At 45.2% G+C, this 20,393-nt stretch overlaps 1 protein-coding gene across 4 annotated transcripts in view; it reads left to right on the top strand.

Moving 5' to 3' along the window:
* TYK2 (tyrosine kinase 2) overlaps positions 1-20,393 on the top strand; it is a 53,939-nt gene that overhangs the window by 5,696 nt on the left and 27,850 nt on the right. For all 4 annotated transcript variants that reach the window (XM_081893824.1, XM_081893825.1, XM_081893822.1 and 1 more), the window contains exons 2-6: positions 2,184-2,388; positions 7,060-7,183; positions 12,097-12,256; positions 13,171-13,334; positions 13,520-13,904. In XM_081893824.1, coding sequence (XP_081749950.1) covers positions 2,205-2,388; positions 7,060-7,183; positions 12,097-12,256; positions 13,171-13,334; positions 13,520-13,904 — 1,017 coding nt within the window. In that variant the 5' untranslated portion in view covers positions 2,184-2,204. The remainder of the gene's footprint in view (positions 1-2,183; positions 2,389-7,059; positions 7,184-12,096; positions 12,257-13,170; positions 13,335-13,519; positions 13,905-20,393) is intronic.

Genomic DNA, 20,393 nt, shown 5'->3' with positions numbered 1-20,393 from the left:
ACTCAGTCATGAAACTAACTGGGTGACCTTGGGCCAGTCACAGCCTCTTAACCTCCCTCACAGGGTTGTTGTAGGGATTAACTGAGTAGTGGGGTGAACCATGTACTCGTTGGAGGAAAAGGTGGGATATAAATGCAATAAATAAGCTCTTCTGCTTACCTGCTTAAGAAACCTGGGGGGGGGGGCAGCCAGATTGAGATGTCAGTCATCAGCCTGGCATCCACAGATCTCCATGGGGTCACAGTTGGACCTGCCCCAGTTGCAAAGTGCACCTGGCTAATTTCAAACACTGCACACATGTACTTCTCAAGTTAACTTTGAGTTGGGGTTGTCCTCCCCAGCCCGTGTGTGTGTGTGTGTGTTAAAAAATGTTAGGATAAAACATACCGAATTCAGATAAAGAAACCTAGACTGCAGAACCAGTATAATTTGTAGAGATATATTTATTTTTAATTACTATAATAGGAATGCTCAAGGAGAGGAAAAAGCAGCATGTCCTTTGATCATGTAAGTGTCCTACATGAACTTGAGATGAACTCCTTAAACAGCATACACATAGATTTCAGTAACAGGGATATAAATATATATTCCATATAATTTGTGATGCTGAAGTGAATCAACCTCCTCTTTTTCAGAAGCCAAATAGTAGGTCTGATTTTATTTTATTTATTTTATTTTAAATACCAGGAGTAGAGAGGAACAGCTGGGTGGTGGGACAGAATCCTGCTCTTCCTACTTGTTCTGCATAAACAACCAGCAATAAATTGCATTCCTAGACTGGAATTTTACTGCTGCATAGTATAACTGCCATGAAGACCTGGCTGGTATTATGATCCTTTGGTCTCTATTGAAAGAAATGAGACCTCTGGTTTGACCAGATGTTTGAGTTAATGCTTGCTGCACCTTCTTTGGCATGAAAGAACACTTCATTGTACATGAAGCAGGAAAGTGTGTTTTCATTTGGGATTACTAGTGCTTTGGAATCAACACAGTCTTAGATTTAGAGATGGGGAAATATTTCCTAATGTTGACCATGCCAGTTGTTTGTGAAGAAAAGAATAGTTCTTTCAGGAATGGCTTCAACCCAGTGGGTTGAACTGAATGATGCATGAGGTCCATTGTGGTTCTTGGATGAGACTCCTATATAATGCATCCCTCCCTACCAGCTAGAACAGTGAGAAGATGAACTGAATAACACTTGGCTCCTGTGCCCATTTCTGCCTTATGTGATGATTTGTAATGTTCCTGCTTTTTCATGTGCTGGTGGGTAACTTCACTATCACCCATGAAGTGTGGTGAGGCAGTTGCCTCAGGTTGGCAGCCTCTGGGCAGCTGGGACGGGTGGTACCACCACTTACACCACCTTATGAGACATGGGTGGCACTGTGGTCTAAACCACTGAGCCTCTGGGCTTGTGGATCTGAAAGTCGGAGGTTTGAATCCGTGTGGCAATGGTGAGCTCCGGTTGCTCTGTCCCAGCTTCTGCCACCCTAGGAGTTCGAAAGCACACTGGTGCAAGTAGATAAATAGGTACCGCTGTGGCGGGAAGGTAAACAGTGTTTCCATGCACTCTGGCTACTGTCATGGTGTCCCATTATGCCAGAAGCGATTTAGTCATTCTGTCCACATGACCCAGGAAGCTGTCTGTGGACAAATGCCAGCTCCTTTGGCCTGAAGCAAGATGAGTGCCGCACCCCATAGTCACTTTTGACTGGACTAAACCATCCAGTGGTCCTTTACTGCTGCTACAGCAATGCTGCCCCTCCCAGCTGCAGGGGCATCATTTTCAGTTTTGCCTGGAGTAGCAAAAGACCCTGGGCCAGCCCTGCTGTCACCTGTGCTTTAGAGCTGCTAGGAAGGATTGTTGTTTGGGTACTACTGTATGTGGATTCTGGAAAAATTAAACAATCTGTGGATACTCCACATTATCCTTTTGCTTGAGCTGCCTTTCCTCTACAAACTGACTGTAACCCCCTGTTTCTCTGTTTTAGACTTCATGTATTTGGAAGCTCTTCCTGATATTATCAAAAGGGAAGTGGTGTAGGGGTGTGAATCATTCACTATATATATTACATTGTATTACACACACTCTCTATGTTCCTGAGAGTATGCATTGCTGAAGACTACGTTTCCTGAAAGCGTTTTAGGTTTCCTTAACGAGGTCTCTGTTTCCTCCCACCTAGGGACTTGGAAGAATTGGCAGAATGCCACTGTGCCATTGTGCAGTGAAGCACAGTGAATCAGACATGGAGGGATGTCGTTTTTCACCTTCTGGAGGGCTGAGGGTATATCTTCACTGGAAGGGTGAGCAGGAGGAACAGTACCAGACTTATATGCAAGGGACTCCTTGTGCTGAAGAGATCTGCATCGATATTGCACAGAAGATTGGTAAGTGGCCCATAGGGCTTGTCTAGAGATATGTGGGAAACATGTAGCCCTTCTTGGAGAAGTGTCTTATTGCCCATGTTGTTCAATATCTATAGAAAACCATTGGAATATGACATCCAGAGGCTTGGGCTTCAGTGGAGCCTTGCAATTGGATTTGTATGGAGTTGTTCTCCCCCTGAAGGAGCAAGTTCACTGTCTGAGAGCCGTCCTGGACTCAATGTGGAGGTATATGTGGTGGCAGTGGTGGCTTCTGCTAGCTTAGGGTTGTAGCTGGTGTACCAGTCCTAACTAGAGAAGGCAAACCTTGCCTTCCAGTGAAATCCAGACAAGACTACTGTAATGATATATAGGCACTGCACTCTATGTGGGCAGCCTTTAAAGATGGCTTGATACAAAATGCAGCCACTCAGATGCCAGTGGGGGCAAGGCTGTGGGAACAGTGTGACATCATTCTTGTACTGGATGCACTGGTTGCTGGTGTATTTCTGAGCCCATTTAAGTGCTGCTGTTGATCATTGAAATCCTAAATGACCAAGTTGTTAGAGCAGCTTCCATCACCTGTATGAACTTGCCTATGCTTTAAGAAAACTCCAGGGACCTTGCTAATGTGCTCACCGGTTTCTGAAGGCTGTAGCAGCTAATTTTTCAGCTCACCCATTGCCACCTCTCCTCTAGAGCTCCTTTTAATGAGGAGCATTTTCAGCTCTTCTTTTGGATCCTGGTGAATAGGAGAGGGGTGCATTGGTGTCACTCTCCTTCTTCCTTCTCTTCCAGGCAATCATCTCCCCCATCCCCTTTTGCCACCTGATTGATAGAGCATCTAGTTCAATTTAAAGGAGCAAGAGAGAGAGGCTTGCTAGCATGGCTGAGGTGGGAAGGGAATCAAGGAAGAGTGGAGGGGGTGCTTTGTTGTCCTCCTGCTTGTGGGCATTCCTTTCTTGCTTCCGTAATGCTGGAAGGTTGCTTTGGTGAGGTTTGGGACCTCCTTTCTTCCCCCAACCCCCATTATTTAGGAGGAATGCTCCTAGAACTATATTTCTACTGCTCCTCCCTCCTCTTCTCACAGCCCGTCTCCCAAATAATCTACTTTCCCATCACTATTCCACAGTAGTTTCACATCTCTCCCTCCCTCCCTCTCTCTCAAATTTCTTTCAAGTTCAGCATCATAGTAAAACAAGTCAAACTGCTACACTCTCCCCATTTAATTCTACCTTCACATCCAGCACTTCCTTTCTCAGTAATTCTGCCAGTAGGTTAATAACTTTGGTTCTGATGTCTTCTCCTTCCTCTGGAATTACTCTGAGTCTTAAGCAGAACTCATTTTTTCTCAGCTCTATTAATGCTGAATTATCCAAACATTCTTCCATCTCTCTATTTATCACTTCATTTTTTGTTTCTAAGGTCTCAACTTTATCATTTAATTGGGCTACTTCCCCAGTCAATTGTGTATAGCATGCCTCTATTTTATTGACTGATTCTTCTAATCTTCTCAATTTTCTAATTATTCTAAAGAGACTTTTAGAAGAGACTTTGTTTGCTCTGTCGTCATCTGCATAAGAATATCCACAGTGAGCAGGGACCCTGAAGATCTCATTCTTTCCCCCCACTTCTCTTTCTTCTTTTCCTTTTCTTGTAAGCAGCATTCTCAATGTTGAAGTTTTTCTTGCTTCACTTTATTAGAATTTCTGTCTCTAAACATCTTCTATCGCTTCAGCAATTTAACCTTGTTTTGGCAACAACATGAGATATGGCAAATTCCATCCTCAGGAATACAGTGTTAGCTGGCAAAGTAGCTTTCAATTACTTAAAACACTTTAGTCAAAGAGTAAGAAAAAATAAAAAGCTTCACATATGTCCCTTGTCCATTTAAAACTTTCTCATTTCACACCATAAATCCAGCTTTTTGTCACTTTTATGATGGCGTGAACAGTAGCTTGCTTGCCTTCTCCTTCTTTATTATGGAAAGCAGTTCACTCACCAGGTGTTGGTTTTTGCTTTTTGCTAACAGACTCAGAAACTCTTTTAGGTTGTAAATTATCTCATTTTGAAGGCAATTAAGAAAGGGAGGAAGTCTTGGTGCCCATAATAGGACTGCAGTGTAGTTTGAGCAAGTTGACAGTTCTCAGTCACAGGGCAGGAGATGAGCCCCTCAACAGTCCCCCTGTCCCACAAGGAGCAATCCCTTCTTTCCAGCTCCTTTTCAGAAGTGAATAGGTTCAAGTAGATAAATAGGTACCACTTCGGCAGGAAGGTAAACGGTGTTTCCGTGCACTGCTCTGGTTCGCCAGAAGCGGCTTAGTCATGCTGGCCACATGACCCGGAAGCTGTACGCTGGCTCCCTCGGCCAGTAAAGCGAGATGAGTGCCGCAACCCCAGAGTCGTCCGCAACAGAACCTAACGGTCAGGGGTCCCTTTACTTTTACCTTTAACACCATGGAAACCATATTAGCATTTAATATGCCCAGGAACATCACCAAAATGCTGGAGAGGATGTACCTCCACAGGCACATACCTCCGCATGTGGTGAGAATGTCCTAAAATCCAACTCTTCTGGACGTCAGTCATATAAGAAATATGCAAATAATTAAGCAAGTATTAGAAGTCACCCCAGAACTGGGTCTACTAAACATCTTCCAAGACAATAATGCCCACTCACAAAGAGCTCATAACCCACCTACTCTCGGCAGCCAGAAACATCATAGCCAGACACTGGAGAGACCTGTCAGGAGTAAGCATAGACCAATGGTATCAAATAGTATGAGAAACAGCCTTATTAGAAATATTAACCAACAAACTGAAACTGAAACGGGGACAAATAGAAGAAGACGCCTTCACCCCGATATGGTTACCCTTTATCACATACACAGCTCAACAAGACAATAACAAGAACCCGCCAACAGCATTTGGATCAATCTGGCTAACCTGATCCAAAAACACACACACACATCCCCTCAAACATGAAAAATAGGTTCACCACAGCCACAAACGAACAACCACACCCTACGCCAACTCCAACCTCTCTCACCACCAAAGGAATACAAACGAATAGTAAAGAGAACAAGAGAATAGTAAAGAGAGACAAGTGACGCTGACACAAAACCCCATGTATACAGTAAGTAGAATAGAAGCATTGCCACCTGACCCCACCCCACTCACCATTCCCCCCTCCCCCTTCTTCCTAATGTAACACTAATGTCTCAACAAATGAAACTGATCTGTAGAAAATGTAACTTGAAAAAAGAGACATTGCACATAAACCAATAAATCTTTAATAAAAATATATTAAAAATGAAAAGAAAAGAAGTGAAGCTGGCAGCCAGACTTGTGTCTGGCTATCAGCAAACATCACACTGTTATCACCATTGGTAAAGAACTGACAAAATACCTTCAGTCTGCCATGATCCCTCCCTTGGAAGTCCCCAAGATAAAAGGATCTCTAATAAAAGGACTAGAAAAGTATTTTGCAGGGGGATAAGTGGGTTGTTTGATTTCCTGCAGCTCCTTATCACATACAGTTGTATAAATCTGTCGTTACATAAAAGAAGTGTGGTAGATGACACTGGACTGCAAAGTGCTTTACAGTCTGAAGTTGTTCAGCTAGGCTTAAAGCCTTGAGCATTCTGCCTCTTCTTTTTAGCTTGGCAGGGCCTTAACGCTTGGATCCAAACCTAGGAGTACCTTCACATTCTATACATTTTGGGGTAGACTTGTGGCATGCTTTGACTTTATAGAACAGTGGGATTTTATGAGCTATGTTGCCCTTTTTATATTTGTGAATGTATTTGTGCTGAAGCTTAGTCCACACATTCAGTGGAACTTCTCCTGGAAGGAAGATCCTGAGATTCTAAAATCTAATCCATTGGTCACCAGCTGTCAGGGACTAGAAGAGGCCACCTCTGCGACCATGCCAGCATATACCTAATTACATTATACCATTGTGTAGATAGTAGACCACTTTGGGAGCCAACCTTAGCTGGAAAACAGGTTATAGATAAATGTTTTGAGGTAGAAGAGACTGTACCACTTCAGACTGCAGGCAAAGGACCACATTTCTAATGCTCTCTGCAGATAGCCTACTCCCTATATCACTGGTTTTCTAAACTGAAATCTTTCTTGCTGGTGTGCTAGTTCTTAATGCTGGGAGCTTTTTAAATTGCCCTCATGATTTTTTTAAAAAGGCACCTCTCACCTGCACATGTAGACCATGGGCCCCAGGAGCAGAGGAGTAAAATTTTATGTGCCGCTGACTTCTGTTCTGCATAGCACAGCAGCTGATGCAGTTCCATATACAGTACTTTAAGTTAGGTTGGAGTGATGTTTGTGTGTGCCTAAAACCTCTTCAGTGGGAGTTCAGAGCAGGAGGTCCTTTCTCTAAAAAGGAAAAAAAGCATTTGAGTATGCACCCTAATCCTGGGGATAGGAACCTCAGTTCTGCCTTTAGATGACATTGGGATGTAGTAAAAATAATGTTACAACTGACAAGGGTGCTTTCTTGGTTTCATTTAATATGCTATCTTATTTGTATTGATCGTTTCCCCAACCCTCGGCTCAGGGTTATCTCAGGGAAAGGGTCAGTTAGAAATTAGTGCCTTTTAAGGAGTGACTACCAAGCTGTGCCCAATATGATAGTTTCCTTCAACATTTCTTACTAGATCTTTTTGTCTTCCACAGGAATCACGCCAATCTGCTTGAGCTTCTTTGCACTGTATGATCCACTGGCCAAATTATGGTTCCCTCCTAACCATGTGTTTGACATAGATAGTGGCATTAAGTTGATTCTGCATTTTCGGTTGAGGTAAGAACATCCTTTCCCCATGTATCTCACCTTCACTTCTGTAGTTTTGGGATTAAATATTTATTGGCATTACAACTGGGTGCTTGCAGAGCCCCCTGCCTAGCACCCATGAGCCCATGAAGATGCTTGAGCTTTCATTTAGATAGAAAGTTATGGAGCAAAATGTGCAGGTACCCTTCTAAGTGATTTCTGTGAAATGAGCCAACCTAGCTTCTCCTGCCTGTCAGTGATTTTAGCTGGTGAAGGAAGTCAGAACTGTGATTGGTAAGTGAGTAGTTAGGACACCATGCAATAGAAATCCCCAGACTCCTCAAGAAGTGCTATTTTCCCTTCTTGTTTAGTACACTTCACTTCTTCATCTTAAACATTTATATTCCCCTTGTGCGCTTAACTGCTGTATCTCCACAATCGGAAATAGCAGGACATAGCTTTCCACGGTAAACATGAGATTGTGCAGGGGATGGGGTGAGAAGCAGGAATGACTGCACTCCCTCTAATTCTGTGTTATGCCATGACCTCATGGCAGCCATTTGTGACTAGTACCCATGGCGTCTCTGAAAATACAAAATGTGCCCATCAGTCTGGTAAGGTCGGTGGCCCCTGTTGTAGCAGGTACCGGGGAATATGCTGACCCCTGAATTATTAGGTCAATTGATCGTAATTGGGTAGTGCTCAAAACTAATCAAGAAGCAGGTTGATCTCCTTCTCTGTGATTTATGTCCAGAGCTCAGACAACATACTGTAAGCATATGCTTTCTAAAAAGTTCACACACTGTATATGGTGATTACCTGGATCTGCATACCTTTGGGGTCATCTCTTTCCCCTGCGTTCTGCCATTGTGTAAAGTCAAGTCAGCCTTGGCAAGTATAATGGCTTTTTAATGGTGGTTCTGGGTCTGTGGAATAGCATCTTGGAAGAGGTTTACCGAATCACGGTCTTTGGTGCATTCAGAAGGGGCTGAACATCATTCTTCAGAAAGATGTTTAGAAGACAGTGGATTTGGGTACTTAACTGCTGCTTTTTATGTTTTAAAAACATTGGCACAAGCAGCATATAAATTATAAATTATAATTATTAGTGGGCATTTTATCTATAGTTGCAAGGCCTACTTTTTAGGAAGTGGGGTACATGGCAGCATTTTTTTGCAAGTTTTCTTACATATAATAAAGTAATTTGCCCAGGAAAACCTACTTGTGCATAGCCATTTAGGCTTTCTGAAAGCAGTGTAAGATTATTATAGTCAAGAAATGTTCAGTAAGTCTCATTTATATAAGTTCCATTAGACCGAGCAGGTGTTTGCTTTATTACCCATAGAATATCCAAATGACTGAGTTATTGTTGTGTATTAAAATGGTTTTTCATGTAGTGTTTGGTATATTGAGATGCTGCTTTTGGCATGTTGAATGGCAAGGCATGAATGCAATACATCCTGCATTCATAAACGTTAGTTTGCCCTTGTTCTGGAAGCATTAAGTATGTCCACATTTGCCAGTAGTAGTGTCTTCCACTTTGAATTCGGAGTAGAATAATGGCACAGGACATAATACATTGATTTAATAATGGGAAAACACATGCGCCATTGCTGTTGGTGTCAAAATTAAATTGTTTTTTTCCTCCTCAGCATACTTCCTCCCTCAAGTTAGGTGAATCTGTTTCATGGTCAGTGTGGTTTGGCTACATAATTTAAAAGAGCTGGTTGTTTCTGCCAGAGAGCATGTGCTAGTATAAAAAGAGCATCCTGTCTGCTGTACCACAACAATACTGGGGTGTTTGAAAGTAGAGGGAGAGGTCTCAGCCTGGCCTCATTTCAACACTTCCCCAAATCTAATTTTCATATGTATCTGGAATGTTGATGCTCCTTGGGGCATCATATACACTTTTACAAAAGTAACCTTAGTAGGCAATGGTGACTGGTGCCCAGTGGAACTGGTAGGGTGACACCAGAGCAAATGACAGAAGGGGCCAATTCTTGTTTTGTCCCCATCCTCCCTGCTGAGTTCTACAAGGGTAATAACTGAGGCTAAAGAGGGAGCTGGCAGTAAGAAAGCAGGCAGGTGGGGGCTGACTGAAGGAAGACTGGGCTTGGTTTAGCAGGGCCCTGCTTGCCCCCCAGTGAACCAGCTTCCACCACTAGTAGGGTATTCTTTCCTTCTCAGACTCCTTAACTGTGCAGTCCTAAGCATATTTACTCAGAAGTAGGTCCCTCTAAGTTTAGTGAGACTTGCTTTCTAGTAAGTGCATCTAGGATTGTGATCCAGGTCTATTTGTTGTGTGTTTTTTGGTACAAACTGTTGTAGATCCTTCAGGCAGATTTGCGTGTGTACAGCTGTGATCTGAGAAGGAAGTGGGTGGGAAGGAAGTGGGCAGGGTGCCTAGTACATCAATGAAGAGAACATCCTTCAGTTTCTGCGAATGCTGAGCTGAGTTTGGGCTTTAGTTTAGCTTGTGTGTGGTGAATTGAATGAACCAGATGAATAGAACCAGAGCACACTGTTTTAACATTGGAGCAGTATTACCTTTTGACAGAACCTTTTCAGGAGATATAGCCATGCTTATCAGTATTATAAGCTTGGTTCAATCTAATTTACCCTAGCAAGTTCATTTATCTTGAAATTCATTGGTTTTCCTGTCTGGTGAATAAAGTCCACTTCTTTACTACCTTGGAATCAATTTCATGAAGTCACAGACACACACACTCTCATGCTCATTCATATATTCAGCCTTTATTGGCGTAATATATATACATACTAGTGTGTGTAGTATATTTCCTGAGCAAAATTTGCTTCCACATACATCTACAGGCAAGGGTGGCGCTGTGGGTTAAACCACAGAGCCTAGGGCTTGCCGATCCAAAGGTCGACGGTTCGAATCCCCGCGACGGGGTGAGCTTCAATTGTTCGGTCCCAGCTCCTGCCAACCTAGCAGTTCGAAAGCACAAAGTGCAAGTAGATAAATAGGTACTGCTCCAGCGGGAAGGTAAACGGCGTTTCTGTGTGCTGCTCTGGTTCGCCAGAAGCGGCTTAGTCATGCTGGCCACATGACCCGGAAGCTGTCTGCGGACAAACGCCAGCTCCCTTGGCCAATAAAGCGAGATGAGCGCCGCAACTCCAGAGTCGGTCACGACTGGACCTAATGGTCAGGGGTCCCTTTACCTTTCCCTTTACATCTACAGGCAGCATCTTTGTTTAAGTCAGCCTAGTTAGGTGGCCTTAGTTAATCTCTAGGAAGAGTGTCTAAATGGCTTCATAGTTCATCTACAATTTTACTTGCATCTACTGCTAGGATTTTAACTGTTTTTAATTGGCTTTAACTGTATTTATTAATAATTTTAATTCTTACAAACCACTTGAGGTTTTATTGCAATCACATGGTATACAATTTTTGTTAAATAAAATAAGGATAACTTTTATCATACTTGTTTAGAAAACAGATTTTCACTGCCAGCTGATGTATCCCAGAAGAACCTTGATACTGTTTGTCTCTGAAACATAAACAATAAAAAATTGCTTTAGCAATTGTAGCTAGCATTTATTCAGCACTGTTATTAAGTGTTGAAAACACTTTGCAGGCATGCTATCAGCAATCCTTGCATCAGCTATGTCAGGTGGGCCAGTATTATCTGTATACTGCTAATTAAGTCACAGTGGTTTTCCAAAAGTTGCCCAGTGATTTCATGGCTAGGTTGAGTCCTGTTTTTTTTATCACTCTGGTAAACCAGCTGCCACAAGATTATAGGAAGTTCAGTAAGTTAGAATTTCTAGAGGGGCAGGGTTCGAAATTAGCAGGTGCCAGGAGCATTTTGTGCCTAAAGTTTCTCCATTTGCGAGCACCTCAAAAAGTCTGGGTGCTTTTTTTTGCGCCTGGCTGACACTCAAGTTTTACTGAAATTTATTTGCTTTGAAGCCTTGAAGTATATGTTAAGGATAGACAATATGTTAAGAAGTTTAACAATAAAGAGTAGAGTGTTTTGAAAACTGAAGTATGGTATCAATATTTTTATTGTAAACACCAAATTAAACATGTATTAATAATTTCTGCTAAAAATGTGATATTACCAATGTGTCACTTGTGTGAATTGCGTATTAAATCATGCCTATCAAAATAATAAAAAGTGTTTCCCATCCCCCCAGTGGCCACTAGACATTCTGTTTTGGCACCCACAACCCAGGCCCCAGGAGCCATATGGCTCCTAGCTTTTCAGCTTAGTTTCTAACACTGTAGAGGGGGCAGCTGTGTTAGTCTTGTTGTTTCTTAAAGGCTAGCAAATTTATTGTGGCATAAGTTTTCATTGGTTGCAGTCTGCTTCCTCAGATTAATTCAGGCATCTGATGAAGTGGACTGTAACTCACAAAAGCTTATGCTATAATAAATGTGTACTTAATGTGCCACAAACTTTTTTTCGGTAAGTTTAAAACATTAACAGTTGAACTGTGTTATGTGCTGTGACTTGTACAGATGGTTTTCTGGTTTGCACTGGCTACTATTTTCTCACTGAACTATAGGACTTCTGTCTAGAACCATTGTTCTAATAGTTTTCTTGCCATGAAACGTGTAAGAAAAATTCAAAAGGGGGCTTACCACTGGTGAATAGGTTGAGTGACTCAGTTCCTCCAAGTTATCAGACAAAAAAGCGCTTAGAAAGCGTTTGACTCCCTTCCACACATTTCAGGCCACTTATATGTCTCAAATAGTCTGGATGGAAAAGTGGCCTAACAAATTGTGAGCTAGTAAGCTTCTGTGAAGGTGAGAAGGTGCAAGGCATAGGTGCCATAAATTAGAGTTGGAAGAAGTAGAAGAGCACCTGTCTGACCTAGGTCCTGCATTCCTTGAGGAATATGCACCTTGCCTGGGCAAAGTTTAATCATTCCTGCCTCTCATACACCAAGTAAGGTGTGTATATATTCTCTCTCAGGTATTATTTCCGAAACTGGCATGGGACAAATGAGAAGGAGCCAGCTGTCTGTCGCAGCCTCCATCGCACAAGTGACTCTGAGGACAAGTCACAGCAATCAAGGGGCGAGCAAGGCAGTGCCCTGCTGGATAAACCGTCATTTGAGTATCTCTTTGAACAAGTATGAAGCTTTGTTGATGCTGTTCTATTCAGATTAAGCCTGTTATGTATTTGCCATCCCACCCTCTTTGGACTGTCCAGAGAGGTTTCCATCCTTCTTCCTTAAAATTTAGTTTCCTTGGGATTCCGTGGCTTCATCAGGCAAACTTAGATATCTCTTCAGTTGCACTTTCAAAGCCATAAAGGCCAACTCCATGCTATACAGCTGTTTCATCCATCTCCCCTGACCAGACTGCAGCATGCCTTGGGCAGAGAAGAGGTACACCACAGTGAAGCGCACATAGAAGAAATAACTCTATATGTCAGGCACTTGGACCCTAAGTGTCTGTCATATAGCTTAGGGGGTAAATAGCAATCCAGGAGGATGAAATTACTTACACAAAAAAATGTAAGTAAGGGAGCAGGAGTGGATAAAAGCTGTTGAGGTTACTGGTGACATCAACAGACTCTATGCCAGCACGAGGGAAGTGATGAAATGGGGCATGCGGGGGTGGGGAGATTAGTAGACTTCTCAGCTTTCCCCCTCCCTTTGAGGAAATGTGACGCAGATAGTCAATTCTTATATTCTAGATCTGTCTTCAGAGAGGTGCAAGCCAGCCAAATGAGCCACATTCCACCAAGGAAGGAGAAACCCCTTTCTCATAGTTATTAGGCAGCCTGATTCCACCTCATATATGGTGTGCAGTCAAGCCCTAAATTTTGGAAGAACTGGATGAGATAAGATGGAAAAGTTTATTTCCCTCCTTTTTACACAACTGCTAGTAGTGTTGCCTACATGAGACTGCAGGTTGGATCCCTGACATTATTTGAGTTCAGATCTTCAGTAGCTCAACTTGAAGAGCCAAAGGAGAGACTGATTTGGGACCTGTTAGCTTGGGAACGTACTTCCATAATTTTTTATCTTTTTCTTCCCAGGGGAAATATGACTTCATTAACGACATTGCCTCTCTAAAAGACCTACACACTGAGCAGGAGATTCACCAGTTTAAAAATGACAGCCTGGGGATGGCTGTCCTCCACCTGTGTCACATTGCACTTAAGAGAGGCATCTCCCTTGAAGAAGTGACAGAGAGAACCAGGTGAATTATTGTGGGGATGGGACAAGTAGTTGTGTTTATGGTGTGCTTCCCAATCCAGTAATCCCAAACTGCTTTGCAGAGGGTTGTTGGTATGTTCTCTCTCTCCCCCCCCCATCTTCACTTGAAGTGTGGCATTGATGCACATGGGGTGGTCGTCCCGCTTACTGCGTTTGTTTCTCTTACAGCTTCAAGGAATGCATCCCCCGTTCTTTTTGTCGGCAGATTCAGCAAAACAATTATCTGACCAAATTCCGCATGAGGAATGTTTTTAAGAAGTTCTTGCAACGTTTCCAGCGACATACAATGAGCTCTGGCAAGCTGACGGAACAGGACATCATGTATAAGTACCTGGTGACCTTGGAGAACCTGGCCCCACGTTTTGGGAGTGAGTTATTCATGGTCCTCTCACTGGAAACTGTTTCAGAGGGCGAGAAGGTGCCACTTTACATCAATGGTGGACACACACATCTGGAGAATTCCCATTCCCCTCCTCCCAGTGACAGGCTTGCCACGCATGAGGTTCTGGTCACGGGCACAGATGGCATTCAGTGGCGTCCCATCTCTGCTGAGGTATGTTCACTTGTGAGTTCATCACCAACTATTGTCATCAGTAACAAGCTCTCCATCCCTGGGCACTGGGACGCCACTTCCTGGATTGGAAAGCCATATTGAGTACTTAATTTTATTTGGCACAATACATTAATTTTGCTCTGGCTTTTAGCTCACTTCTCAGGGGATCAGGGCAAGTAATAATCAGCTAATGAAAAGCCCAACTTACCAATAGTTAAGCCAGGAAGTCGGGTCAACCCAAGCTGAATTGCAGTTATATCTTTCCTGTACTAGAGCAGGATTCACAAAAAGATGGGGGGTGGGAATCAGGTTACTGGTTCAAAATATAGGTCTGAATAAATTGAACCTGACATGGTTAGTAAACCCTAACCATGATGAAGCAGATGTGAAACTTAAGTTTAGAAGGGTTTTGCACATTCTGAGTTTGTCTTGACTAATTTGTCCCTTTGGAGAAGCAATTTGCAGGGTGCAAAGCTGCACATTGTGGCTGTTGTTATCCAACCAAAAGTTATTCCTGCCATCACTCTAGCCTTTGCTTTGACTTTGGAGGCAGGGATCATCTCATCCTGACATGTGTTTCACTTCAGAGGCACTTCAAACAAACCCGAGGACCTTGGGCTGAACTTTTGATCTCTGACCTAAAATACGTGCTCACCAGTGGTGAACAAGTGCACTATGGTTGACCAAATAGTTGAAAATAAGTAGGCTAGTTGACTGGTTGCCTATGATTGGATAGCAGTCAGAAGCTTCAGTCTTCAAGCTGACTCAGCCTTTGGAGACACACTTTGAAGAGCAAGTTTTTCAGAAAAGTGAAGAGTGTGTCTTAGTAGCAATAAAAAATTCCACTCAATGCCACCGCAGTGCATGCCATTCTGTGGGTCTTTACACTGTTGATAATAAAGTCATGCCAGGTACATCTTAGATGTGGTAATTGTAGAGGCAAATTCCTTAAGTATGCTGGACCTCAGTCGTTTAGGGCTCTGGCACCATTAAATGAGTTTTAAAGTCACTACAGAATTGGTGGAGATTGTGGAGCACTGACAAATGTGCTCCCAATGACCCATGGTAAGCCACAGCAGTTTGTAGCCACAGAAACTGCTTCTCGGGAACTTGAACCTCCTGCCAGAAACATCTCTAAATCAGAAACTCAGGGTGGTATCCAACAAAGTATTTCCACCCGTCCAAGGATTTCAGCTTGCGCAATTGAGTTTTCTCCTTGCACAGTTCTGTTGTGTAGCCAGAAGTCCTTGCTCTAGTGGAAGTGCTCTGTTGGATACCACCTCAACTATATTACAGCAAAAACAGCAGCATAAAATGGTGGGGGAAATGAATTCCTTCATGGGTATTATGCCACTGTTGCTCTTCTGGACATCCTCACTCTCCAAACTATCCACCTAGCTATGTGCATGCTGCTTCTCAGCAGTAGAACTTTAACAGCAGCCAAAAAGATTCAGAGGGTGGGAAATATTCAGCTTCTGGAAAATGCTGGTCAACTGTCACGGGAGCCAGCAGCAAGCACATTTGGCAAATAGCAGAGAGAAACAAGGTACACAGCTCACTTCAGCTAGCAGCTCTTTTATTAGTGTCAACACAGAAACACCAAGATTCATGAAGTATACTCCTGCATCATGAGCTGTTGCCCAAAGTGCTAGCTGTCAGGCCTGGTCGTTGTCCTCTTCAGATCACCACACGAACGCTTCTTGTTCTTTTATAACTTTTTATTGATTATTAACAAAACAATCTTATAAACGGTTCTTAAAAATCATTCCTCAGAGTCACTTCTTTCAGATACCTTCTGAGCTCTGCTTCTCCGTGACCAGCCACCCTCAAAATGGCGAAGGCGCCTTTCTCTTTGTTTTCCTGCTCTTTTTTCTAACCTCCTGGCTAGAGCTGGCCTGTATCTCCCCTCCTCCGAATCTGAGCTAGAACTTAACCCTTGCCTTTTGTGATGGGACGATGAGCTGCTTGTGCGTAAAATGCAAGTCCCTCAGAGTTTGATCAGGTTTTCAAACCTCTGCCTGTGACGGAGCCCCTCCAGCATGGCTGCGTCAATCACTAGTAGAATCCGAAAGTGGCTGCTTTCGGAATCGTTTCCAACATAAAAGCTCTTTAACGGAAACACGTCGTCTGCCCTCTCGGCGTGACAGTTTCCGGCGAGGTGTGGGTGTCCCTATAGGAGGTCCTGAGACCTCCCCACTGTTTTCGCTGGAAGCGTCTCTGAGCCATCCCTCCGACTCACTTTCCCTTGGAGTTCTTGCTCGCCCTCTACTGGTTCCCTCTTCCGCTGCTACTCCTCTCTCAACCTCAGTGAGCCTTTGCGCCCCCGGCGCTTTAGATGGCAGTTCCCTGACATCCACCTCCCCTCCAGGGCCCCCTTCACCCCCTCCCGTCTCCTCCCCTACTGGCGGTGAGGAGGTAAAACCCCTGAAAGAACCTCCTTCGTCTTCCGACGTCGCGAACACTTCCCTCCACTTGTTGCTGTTCCTACGCTCTCGGTAATCTTCGTCATCGGAGTCCACTCCCTCTTCCAACTCCGACTCCGCGAACCCTTCCATTTCCTCTTCCTCATTGGTGGTGCCGAAATACTCCCTCCTAAACCTTGCTATCGGCTGAGGTTTCCTCGGGAACCTTTGGTGGAACGTTTCTGTTAAAACCTCGTCATTGACTTCCTCTGCATTCACCCAGGTGTTTTCTGACTCCGGTTCCCCTTCCCACGCCACCAAATACTCCACCTGATTTCCCTTCCACCTGGAATCGAGGATTTCCGCTACATGGTTGCGGCGTTCCCTCTCTTCCAAGGCTGGTCCCCTGACGTACTCCCCTTCACGTCCCCCCCTGTATGGTGACAGTAACGACCTGTGGAACACTGGGTGCAATTTCATGTGGTTGGGTAATCGGAGTTTGAAAGCTACCGGGTTGACCTGCTGAATGACCTCAAAGGGTCCCAATCTTCTGGGCCTCAATTTCTTACAACCCCCTTTGAACGGCAACCCTTGGGTTGACAACCACACTTGATCCCCCACCCTTATGGTTTCACCTTCCCTTCTGTTCTTGTCTGCCTGCTTCTTATATTGTGCCTTAGCCCTTTCTAAGTTGAGCTGGAGCTGATGATGGATCGCTTCCATCTCTTCTACAAAATGTTCAGCCGCTGGGACGCTCCATCTCTCCCCTCCTTCCCCTGGAAATGCCCTGGGGTGACACCCGTAATTAGCCAAAAAGGGACTCATCCCTGTGGACACATTCTCCGCATTATTGTAGGCAAATTCTGCCAACGCCAACTTTTCGACCCAATCGTTCTCTCTGTCATTGACATAACACCTCAGATATTGTTGAAGAATGCCATTTGCTCTTTCCGCCTGCCCGTTGGTTTCAGGGTGCCGGGCAGTTGAAAAATTGACTTCCACGTGCAGCAAGCTCATGAGCTTCCTCCAGAACCTGGAAGTAAATTGTTTGCCGCGATCTGAGATCACCCTCAAGGGAGCCCCGTGCAACCTAAAGATGTGTTCTACAAACAACTTCGCTGTTTCTTCCGCTGTGACTGCATGTGAGCATGCTACAAAGTGGCACATCTTAGTTAACAGGTCTACTACTACCATGATGGCTGTTTTCCCCTTGGACTTTGGCAGATCCGTCATAAAATCTATTGATATCGCTTCCCAAGGCCGTTCTGGTGTGGGTAATGGTTCTAATAACCCTGCCGGCGCCCTTCTTTCCCCTTTGGCTCGCTGACATTGGTCACACCCTCTTACATACTCCCTTACATCTTCCCTCACCTTAGGCCACCAAAATTCCCTGGTAACCAACCACATGGTCTTGTGTTGTCCAAAATGTCCCGCCGTGGGGCTATCATGCAACTGCTTGAGTACTCTCCCCCTCAATTCACCTTCGGGTATATACAGTGCCCCTTTGTAATACAATGCCCCATTTCTTTCCTCAAAACCTCCGGGGCTCTCGCCCTCCCCCCTGAGACCTCTGAGCTTATCCTGGGCATATTCATCATTTTCCGTTTCCTCTACCAGTTCTCGTTGCCCCACCAGCGCCGCCCCACACACCCAGCGGTCCTCAGGGATGACATGTCTCTCTTCGATCACCCCCTCCCCTTCCCAATACTCTGGTTTGCGTGAGAGCGCGTCCGCCCTGACGTTTTCTGGGCCTGGCACATAACAAATTTCAAAGTTGAATTTGGAGAATTCCTGTGCCCATCTCACTTGTCGTTGGTTGAGCACTCGAGCTGTTCTCCAATACTCTAAATTCTTGTGGTCGGTGCACACTTGCACCTTGTGTTGTGCCCCAATTAATAAATGTCTCCACCTCCGGAATGCTTCGTGAATGGCAAGTAGTTCCCTGTCATACACCGTGTAATTCCTCTCGGATTTATTCAGCTTCCGCGAGAAGAAGGCACACGGTCTCCACTCCGACGCACTCCTCCCCGGTTGAAGAAGGACCGCCCCTACCGCCCGGTCGGATGCATCGGTTTCCACTCTCATGGGTTTTCGTAAATCCACATGCAGAAGTTGTTCTTCCGAGGCGAAAGCCCTTTTCAGTTCTTCAAAGGCTCGATCCGCCTCTACCGTCCAAACAAATTTCTTCTTGCTGCTGAGGCAGTCGGTGATGGGCGCCGTCAAGTGGGCAAAGTTCTTGATGAACTTCCGATAAAAGTTCCCAAACCCCAAGAATCTTTGCACGTCCTTCTTGGTCTTCGGTGTCTTTCATTCCAGTACCGCTTGGACCTTGCCTGGATCCATGGCCAATCCCTTGTCTGACAAGCGGTACCCCAGGAATTCCACCTCCTTGATATGAAACTGGCACTTCTCCAGTTTCACCCACAGCTGGTTGGCTTGCAGCCTGCCCAACACTTCTCGAACGTCCCTCACATGCTGTTCCTCATCTTCCGAATACACCAACACGTCGTCTAAAAAGGCCACACAATTCTTGTAGAGCAAAGGTCCCAGAACGTGGTTTATAAAAGCTTGAAAACACGCGGAGCCCCCTTGTAGACCGAAGGGCATAACGAGGTATTCAAAGGCTCCCGAAGGGGTAAACATGGTGGTCTTCCATTCATCTCCCTTCCTTATGCGTATCAGATTGTACGCCCCCCGCAGGTCCAGCTTTGTAAAAATCTTTCCCTTCCTTACTCTGGTCAAAATGTCATCAATTCGGGGCATAGGGAAAGCCAGGGGCTCCGACACTGCATTGAGGGCCCTAAAGTCACACACCAGTCTCGGTTTGTCTGTGTTCTTTTTGTCCACAAAAAACACTGGGCTGCCCCCCACCGCTCGGGACTCTCTGATGAAACCTCGCTTCAGGTTTTTGTCAATGAACTCCCTCAGCTCCTGCATCTCCCTGTCTGACATGGCGTACAGCTTGCCTACTGGGAGTTGGGCCCCAGGGAGTAGGTTGATTTGACAGTCAAAGGGTCTATGCGGTGGCAGTTTGTCTGCTTCCCTTTCGCTGAATACGTTGCTCAGATCTGCGTATTGCGGGGGCACCTTCCCTTTGTCCATTACTTCCATCCCGGCTAGGGTGACTCTGTCTCCTCCCGAAACCTTCCCCTCCTTGCAGTGTTCTAGGCAATGCGCTGACCCAAAGGAGACCACCCTCTGATGCCAGCCCACTAGCGGATCGTGTAGCGCCAGCCAGCTCATCCCCAAAATGATGGGCGCTCCTCCCAGGATGGCCACATTAAACGCTATCTGTTCGGTGTGCCTTGCCACCCTCATTATCATCGGGACAGTCTGTTGGCTAACTTCTCCCCCCAACAGCTCTCTGCCGTCAATCGTAGTCACCTGCAAGGGGTTACTTAAAGGGATGGTCTGTATCTGGTGCTCAGCTGCAAACTCCTTACTCATGAAATTACAGGAGCTGCCTGAATCCAAAAGCGCCTTGATCTTTAGTGGGTGTCCGTTTGGCAGTTCTAGTAACACCTCTATCACTAAAGCGGGTCTGGGAGGTTCCGGCATGGGCACTTTCACTGCTCTTTGGCCTGGCTGCTGTGCCCCGACGGTGGCAGCCAGGCGTTGGCTTTTACTTGCTCCTTGCCTTCCTCTTCCTTTCCCCCAACAGCTCCTGCCATCCCTTGCCATTCCTTTCTTTGTGGGCAGACTCTGGCAAAGTGCCCTGGTTGTTGGCAGAGATAACATCTCTTGGCGCTCCTTCCCTCCTTCTTCCGCCCTTCACTGGGATTTGAAACTGCGCGCGCCCGCGCTGTTCCAACTTCCATCGGCTCTGCCGGCGGGAAAGGTGGCTCTGGAATGTCTGGAATGCGGAACTCCCTCCAACGGTCTCCTTTCCCTTCCCGCTTTTCCAAAGCCCTCGCCTCCTGGCGCACTCCTATGCACAGCGCAGATTTGGTTAACTGATCCATAGACTCCGCCCTGGGCCCCCGGGAAAGCTCATCTTTGACGGTTGAAGAAAGCCCCTCTTCGAAAAGCATTTGGATGGGCTCCGCCGATAGGTCCCACCCCAATTTATGAATCAGCATAGTAAACT

The sequence above is a fragment of the Podarcis melisellensis genome (assembly GCF_964234715.1).
Source record: "Podarcis melisellensis genome assembly, chromosome: 17".
NCBI classification, from domain to species: Eukaryota; Metazoa; Chordata; class Lepidosauria; order Squamata; family Lacertidae; genus Podarcis; species Podarcis melisellensis.
Note: the sequence above shows the minus strand (reverse complement) of the source record. Positions and strands in the feature narration are given on the sequence as shown.